This window comes from Adiantum capillus-veneris, chromosome 28 (assembly GCF_014529385.1).
Source record: "Adiantum capillus-veneris isolate H3 chromosome 28, ASM1452938v2, whole genome shotgun sequence".
Classification (NCBI taxonomy): Eukaryota; Viridiplantae; Streptophyta; class Polypodiopsida; order Polypodiales; family Pteridaceae; genus Adiantum; species Adiantum capillus-veneris.
The window spans coordinates 24,439,903-24,448,502 of record NC_140958.1 but is presented as its reverse complement, the minus strand read 5'-3'; the positions used below and the strand labels follow the sequence as shown (position 1 = coordinate 24,448,502).

General features: G+C 45.5%; 1 protein-coding gene across 1 annotated transcript in view; it reads right to left on the bottom strand.

Annotated features, from left to right (window-relative positions):
• Window positions 1–632: 632 nt before the first annotated feature.
• The window catches only part of LOC147420184 (squalene monooxygenase SE1-like), a 57,783-nt gene continuing 49,815 nt past the window's right edge, over window positions 633–8,600 (bottom strand). The window contains exons 5-8 of the mRNA XM_086504150.1: window positions 1,986–2,204; window positions 1,479–1,754; window positions 1,112–1,390; window positions 633–1,023 (exon numbers count right to left, since the gene is read on the bottom strand). Of these exons, the coding sequence (XP_086360276.1) occupies window positions 913–1,023; window positions 1,112–1,390; window positions 1,479–1,754; window positions 1,986–2,204 (885 nt within the window). The 3' untranslated portion in view covers window positions 633–912. The remainder of the gene's footprint in view (window positions 1,024–1,111; window positions 1,391–1,478; window positions 1,755–1,985; window positions 2,205–8,600) is intronic.

Below are 8,600 nucleotides of genomic sequence, written 5' to 3'. Positions count from 1 at the left end.
TGAGAATCAAGACAATGAAGAGGGAACTTTACACGAAAATTGATGGTAAAGTGTAGCATGAGCTGCATGGCTTCAAATTACTCTTCAAACAAGGTGAACTCCCACCACTCCCTGTGCATCTAAGCAAGGTAAGCATTGCGTGAGTGTTTATAACGAGCCCGTGGATTAATCATCATGTGTGTGACACACAAGATAAATAAACCCATCTGTAAGAATAAGCTTGTTAACAAGGTACCTCACAAATGGGATACCCTCTTCTAATGCTTTACCGTACTTAGCCTAAACCCTCCTCCGCACACTGGTACTTCAAAACATTAATTGCCACAACCCCAAAAAGCAACCCGCCCATATAGTTAACCTCCTTTGCTGCAAAACATGCCATAGCATAACCATATTGCTCTGCCCTTTAATACAACTCGAGAATGCATCCTTCCACCACAGGTCTTGCTCAGAGAGCTTACTCTAACCTCCTGACTCTTGATATGGCAAGTCCCGTGCAAACATCGAGGAGTTGGGAGAGAAAAACTGCTGCCAGTGCTCTTCATAAGCTGCATACTTTTGGTCAAAGATAAGCTCTTTCATATATCAGAAAAAAAATTCCAACAAATTGCATATATTAGACTCAGACCACATGAAAAAAAGCTTCTCTATTTCAAGGACATCGTCCATCTGGAAAAAATTCCATCTACTTATGAAGAGTCACTTGAAAACCTGATTGGTAAAAGTCAATTTAGTATACAACCTGTATCACAAAATCTCGAAAACCCTATTCTCAGAAAAAAGGTATAATCACAAACTCCAGCACTCTCTTCTCAGAAAACCAATATGATCACAGACTCAAAGCACAACATTACAAGCGTGATCCGGGAAACTCTCTCTAAACACCGCCACTCATTTGCTTTGTTTGTAAGTTCAGGTCGACTGTACAGGTGGTGTCTTGTAATAGGCAAGAACTGTGTTCGGGAAAAAGACCTGTCTCATACCCTCTGCCTTAATTATAGGAAATATGATATTTGCAGCTCCCTGGTAGAGACAAAAGAACTAGAAAAGTAAGCTTTAAAGGAATTGAGAAGAGAGATTTGCTGAGTATGTTGAGCCCTTGAGACCATACCTTGAGCAATCGAGTCCCTAACCAAAGCTTGTTGAGCGAAGGAAATGGCAGCAATAGACGACCCACACCAAAGACTGCCACAGCAAAGAAATGTGCAACCAAGCTCATGGGACGAGGATTTAGGCCTGATAAAAGAGCCACTGGTCCACTTGAACATACCCCTCCTAAACTAAGATAGTCGAAGCAGGCTTGTCTCATCTCTCGCATTGCCAGATCTGGTGATGCACAGAAAACTTTGTACAAGGCACCAGCCAATGTATTTATGGTGGAAGCAACCGGCTGCACAACAAACAAGCTTAATCAGTGGATTCAAATAGTGGGAGAAAAGGAGCATAAACGTGCAGTCACAGCCTTCTTGTACAGTTACCTTGCGCAAGGTGTAAAATTTTTCCAGATAGTCACATAAAGCTGTGGCATCATGTAAGCTTCTCAATGGCCTTAGAAGGTTCCTTAAGACCACAATATCAGACAAAGCAACTGTCATCCCTCCGCCAGTCAAAGGATGGCGCATGTTGAATGCATCACCCATAAGAAGCGCTCCAGCCCGTGGAACAGGTAGAGCAGGCATACTCTTGTTAGGCATTGATCGTATATTTCCTTTTTCCACCGCAGCCAAAAATGCCGTCTGCAACTTCTCTGGGATCTGTCAAAACCACTAATCCAATTAGTCTGAATAAAGAAAACTTCTTCCATGATGTATTTAACATTAGATGATAAGTTTCTAAGACCTTAACGTTTTCTTGTAAAGTTCATTTTTTAATACCAGATGAGTGCTTTAAAACATATAATATCATCAATAGCTTAGAAACTCCATTCTCAAAAGCAGCCAGACATGAATGTCACAAAATTCAGTTCAAAAAGTCCAAAACTGCACCTGAGGTGCGACTGCAGACTTCAGATACTTTGCCATCTCCCCATTAGCTACAGATGGTACTTTATCTCCAGGAACATCAACCAGGCAACGCACTTCTGTACTGCTGATGGGATAGAACAAAATGGGAGAAGGATCCGCCAAAACCACATGACCGTGATTAGCATAAGGAAGCTCACACCCTTCTAGCACGAGTCCAATGAAGCATGAAGGGACCTCAGGCTGCAGTCCAGAAACAAACAAATGTGATCTCTCTCTCTCTCTCTCTCTCTCTCTCTCTCTCTCTCTCTCTCTCTCTCTCTCTGTCTCTCTCTTTTTTTTTTTTGGAAAAATCAGGGCTGTATATTACTGAGTACAATATAATCCCCAGCGGATGCCAAAATAGCCTATCACGTGGGGTGTACAAGCTGAATGTAAGGGTGAGAGCCACTATAGTGACAACTCGACTAGAACAATCTCATGGTGGTCTGTGTGATGAGTGGAGGAGAAACCACAGAGGGGGGGCATAATGCCATGTAATCTGGCCACCTGTAAGTGTGAAGAAGAGTGGAGATCGGGCCCAACGCCGAAGGAAGGCAAATCGACGAGCCTCGGCTGCTCGAGATGTACCTGAGGAAGAATCCCACTGCCAAATCAGGGTGTGAATGATGTCCAGCCAAATGGCAGTGAGGGTATCCTGAAGGAGCTGTGGAGCCACATTGAGAATGTGAAGACAACGAGCTCTCCAAACATCCATAGTGTAATGCTAGTGATGACTGAAAAAACTTCATCACGTGTCTGAGGATCCCCCTGCCAAGCAATCTGTGGTAACATAGCCAAAGTCCCTCGCCGATAACCAGTCGAGGTAAGCATAAGAGCTGGATCTGTGTCTGAGCCCTCGTAGAAAAGATGCGGTCCGGGCATCGGCATCAACCATGAGACAGATCCCCAAGTGAGAAATCCATGCTGAACACCAGCTCTGCTAAGTAAAAAGCAAACTACTAGCCACACTACATGAGAAGATGAGCATGACCAAAGACAGTGTGCAGGTGACTCATGTAGTCGCAAAGGACAGCGAGTACATAACGGATCATGACCCATAGTAGCTAGCCAAGTCCCAACTGGAAGTCCTGCAAGTGCAATCATCCACATGAAAAAAGAAATACGCTCTCTCTCTCTCTCTCTCTCTCTCTCTCTCTCTCTCTCTCTCTCTCTCTCTCTCTCTCTCTCTCTCTCTCTCTCTCTCTCTAACTCTAACTAACCAACCTCCAAGTCTCAGATAACCCCTCATCGAAGCTGGGCTCTCATCTCTCTGCACTCCTCATCATACCAACTATTATGGGGCATGCTCCCAGAATGTCGTCTATGCAGCGACATTTGGATGCACTACACAGTTTTGCAGAGGATGGTGGATTGTGTGTAAACCTTGGTAAAACCAAGGTTATGGTGTTTAAAACCACAACACAGTAGATCAGGAGATCAGCACCTACTTTCACATATGGTCAGGAGATTGTGGAGTATACAAGGGGTAGTCTTTACCGGATCCGAGATTTTCTTTGAGAAGATCAGCAGAGACTAGACTGACTAGAGCTTATGCGGCTTTGGGAGGATTGGAGAGGATGTGTAATTCGCAGGTTCAGTTCCAGGAACCTAGGACAAAGTTAAGGCTCTTTGATACTTTGGTTTCCTCTACTATGCTATATGGGTGCACGTTTGGGGACCTTCTGTAGGCCAGGATGGTTGGAGACGTATGGAGAGGCCCTTGGTATCTATGATCTCTCGGCTGATTAGAGCCAAGGCCTCCGTACCGCATGATATCATTCGGGCAGAGTTAACTGCCCCCCCCCCCCCCCCCCCCCAATGGAGATTGAGGTGCTTACCAGGTCAGTCTCCTTTGTACACAGCCTATGGGATACTACCAGAGATAGATATGCCAAGTTGGCCCTACAGTCCTCCAGACAATTAGCTCTATAGGGGGATACATCATGCTGGTATGACATCATGGTTTCAGACACAAGGCTTCACCATGGACTTTACTACTGGTGAGGATAGCTGGAGAGAGAGAGTCCCAGAGACGGATTACATGTTTCTTTACACTAGATATTGGACACCCAGAGGAGCAGCCACCATTGTAGAGCTCTACCCGCACTCATACTACCACTACTGGCATTCTCATAGGCTGAGCATTGGAGCTAGGGAAATCTAGACGAACGCGATAGAGGAAAGGAGCTACACAATATCGATGGAGACTACAGCAAAGGATTCGAGCCATACTTTCAGAGTGCAGATGAGGATGGATCTCTACCATATCCCCTCCCCCCCCTCTCTCATTGTACTACACAATGTATTGGGCACCTTTTGTATTAGCTAGCACATCCATACGGTCCCAGCTTGTAGTAGTTGTATTTTTGTTTCAGTTCTTTTTTATTCTGGACATGGTATCAGATTCACTATGTTGTAACAGCTTGGTCTCATTTTGGCCTTTTGAAGACGGTAATATATCATTTCATTTCATTTCATCTCTCTCTCTCTCTCTCTCTCTCTCTCTCTCTCTCTCTCTCTCTCTCTCTCTCTCTCTCTCTCTCTCTCTCTCTCTCTCTCTCTCTCATAACATGTCTTGAGTTCAACTCCTCGTCGGCTAGATCTTTAAGGTCTCTTGGGATAGTTTCCTACGACATTAAAACTCTCTTTTCTCGGGTGTGTGGGTGGGTGTGTGTGTGTGTGTGCTAATAAAAAGAGGAAAATGGTATAACCTTTCTATCACCCAAGTGTGGTAGATTGGTTATGCCATTTCCCTCTTGAATAACATGTCTTGAGTTCAACTCCTCATCGGCTAGATCTTTAAGGTCTCTTGGGATAGTTTCCTACGACGTTAAAACTCTCTTCTTCTTCTTCTTCTTCTTCTTCTTCTTCTTCTTCTCTCTCTCTCTCTCTCTCTCTCTCTCTCTCTCTCTCTCTCTCTCTCTCTCTCTCTCTCTCTCTCTCTCTCTCTCTAAAACTGGAGTTTGAGACCCTTTTGTATCACGTTATCATAGTTACAAGCCCGAAAGCATTACATCAGCCCGAAGGCACACAGAATAGTATAGATCTGATAGTGAAAAAGGCCCTGTAATGTTCAACATCCACAAACCACAGGGGAAAAACTACCAGTGATACAAAGTGGGTGATACGACTAAAGCTAGGAGCAAGGGAGTAAAGGAAGAAGGAAGCAAAGAGCTGAAGCAGAAGCAAGCCACCAAGACTGCAACAAGGAGGCCAAAACTTCAACCAAGAATCTCCAATAACCAACTCCTGGTCTCCAAGGCCGTAAGCAACGAATAAGCACCACCACCACCAAAGAATTTGCATCAAAACTACGGGAGAGAGATAGCCTCACAGCCATCCCTGGCAAGATTCTACAGGGCTATGGCTCTCTGCAACCTGCATAAGTAAAACATGGTATGAAACAAGCTGAAGAAGTGGCTAGAGGCTCAACCACCCAGCTTCCATGATCGCCACAATCCCTAAACACCCGAGCCTGTTGATAAAAAACAAGGGAAATAAATAGGAAAACATGCAGAAGCAGACAGCATGCAATCATCCACACATGCACACCTCCCACAAGCAGACGCGCAAACACATGCAAAAAACATGCAGGCAAGCAGACAAATCGTGCATCACACCAAAAAAAAGAAGTCACAAGCACGAGCAACAGACAACATGCAGACAAGAAAGCAACCACAAGAAAAAGCCTATGTTAAAAGAAAAGGGAAGACAAAGAAACCGCCATAAGCCAGCGATCAACAGAGGAAGATGCAAGGGTGAGGGTGAAGGAAGATGAGAAGGAACCGGGCAGTAGGCTACGTCCGCGTGCGGGTTGAGGCATGGGAAGCAGATCGACGCATAGAGCCCACTATCGGAGAAGCGTGTACAAACCCGCAAGAGACGCCGCCACAAATTCAGCGAGGGGTTTCAGCTTCGACGTGACGTCTGGCAAGAAAAGGGGTTGTATTCTGTATACATAAGAGACCTCTCGAGATGCACAATGGCCTATCACCAGAGGAAGTCAAAAGTGGGCTAACAAGTTGTGAACTATATATACATCAAGGTGGTCTATATGAGAAACCACTATGGGGGTGCATAATGCCATGTGATGTGGCCATGATCTCGATGGAAAAGAACCGACGATCTCACCAATCTCTGAAGAAAAGACGCATCGACGCTGCTCTGTTTCCCTGGAGGAGCCGGCTGAGGAATCCCACCGACTGTGAAGAGTATGCAGCAGCTCTGTCCAAATGGCTGTCAAAACAATGGGATTGAGAGCCTAGAATGTGGGCACTGCGAGCCTTCACATGGTCCAAAGCATGATGCTGCATATCATGGTGAAAACTGTGTCTCGATGGCAGAAATCCAACTCATGACCTGCATCTGGTATCAGCTATAGAGTACCTGGTCTATATCCTAAGAGAGTGAGCGGGACAATTGGATATGTCGGCAAGCCTTGAAAAAAGGTGTGACCCTGGCATGATGCAAAATCTAGAGATCCAAAACGAGGAGAGGTATGTGACAAAGCATGATGCAGAAACTGTTTCCAAGGCTCTGCTCCTCGAAACAAGCCGCATACTATGAGCTTCACAAGCAATGCCTTGCTCTGCATCTCTCGGTCAATAATCCCCAATCCTACCTCCTCTCTAGGAAAAATGACTGTGTTCCAATGAACTCATGGTCGAAAGTCAGTAAAGCCATCCATGCCACCCCACAAAAAGTTGCGTACAAGGCGCCTTGAACGTGCCATGATGCCCGAGTGAAGAGTCATGCACGATGTAGTGAACCAAGCTGTCGCAAGAACAACCTGATTCACCAAAAGGGCTTTTCCAGCCATAAATGGCCAATGGCAAAGTTTCTCCCTGATGGACGTAGCACGGGCGCAATTGTGCTCGCAACTCAACGGACACATCAATCCTGACATGGAAACCCAAATATCTAGAAGTCTTCCCTTTAGGTAGCCAAGTGAAATTATCTTATACACCACAATGACAATCTTCATCTACTCCTACTAGAAAGCCAAAAGACTTGTGCCAGTTTATGAAAGCACCACTACCATGCAGAAGGTAGCAAGAGCATCATGTTCACGTGACACATCCAGCCCTATGTGTCTGTGGACAAGCTACAGCATGATCAGAGTTCAGTCAATCTAGTCAAGTCTACATTAGCAGTGATATGGCACTTTTGTGAGTCTATTCGTGGACCGTGCATGCCCAGTCGCTTAGTGTAGATGCATATCCTCCGGTTGCACACAGCATGATCATCAGTATTCCCTTCAGAATCCATCAGATTCAGTCAGGGGAATTTTCCAGTGCATTTAGCCTATTTTCCTTATTTTTGGTTATTTTCACTTATTATTTTTAAGTGACTTTCCAACAAAAGTAGCTAGGGCAATTTTTGCTAAGTTAATATATAAGCAAACCCAAGTTAGCACTTTCTGGCAGAAGAGGCAGCAGGAGCTCCCCGCTCAACAGGCAACTTCTCAGCAGAACCCGCAGGACCCCCCCCCCCCAACCTTGGCGTTTCCTCTCACAACAGCAGGTAGCGTTTCTGGTTTTCCCAGCAGTACTTCCCCAAGATCCGGCGTGTCAGCATTGCTTCATCGCCATCAACACAGAGCCCTAGCATTTCCATCTGTGCATCATCGCCAGCACACCAGAAGCATCAGCATTTCACTAACGCTAGAGGAAGGCAATAGCGTTTTTGGTTTTCAGCCCATCTATAGCAGAAGATACATCAGCGTTTTTGCTTTGCAACCCATTTGTAGCAAATGAGTCCAGCATTTTCATTTTCAGCCTGTTTTGCAGCAGAAGACTCAGCGTTTTCAGCATGCATAGGAGGTAGCAGATTCAGCCCCATCGGTTGCAGAAGATCCCCGATTTTCAGCCATAAAAACGCAGCCAAAACAGTCATTTTCAGCCACCGAAACAGTCCCGAATTTCAGCAATAGAAAGATCTCAGATTTCAGCCATCAAACCGTCGTCGTCATCGGCATAGTCCAAGTAGCATCAGTTCATTGCATAGGCATTGTACCACTTTGTGCAATCATAAGTAGACCACTCTCGCCGACGAGAGTGGGGCCTTCGAAAGAGGGTTTTACAACGTCTCTGGTGTCGTATCTCTCTTCTCTCTATCTCTTAGTCTCATTCACTTGCACACATAGTGTCCATTCACTTTGTTTGTGATCATAGCATTCTCTCATCAAGAACGGAAGGCTCTAGCTTCCATAAGAACAAAAGGAACCTTTAGCACACTTCGGAGCACTCATCTTGAGCAAAGCGCAAACATTCATTCCGCTGCACCTAACATTGGTATCAGAGCTTTGGTAGTCTTCTGTATCACTCAAGGAAAGAACCACAAGAACCACAAGAATTTTTTTTGCTTGTTGAGGTCGCACGAACCCAAGTTCTCTTGGGCGTGTCGATTCCTAATCGTGTTTTGTTGAAGAGTGACAGGAATCCCAAGAAAGAAGGGCTTGTCCAGCCTCCCCTTGTGTCTCTTTTCACTCATTGAGAGCGGACCGTGCACTTAGCGGCTGGCCAATCGACATGAGGTGGGAAAAAGCAACCTTGGTATGAGCGCAAGGCCGCCAAGGGGTGCACCCGCGGAAAAGAG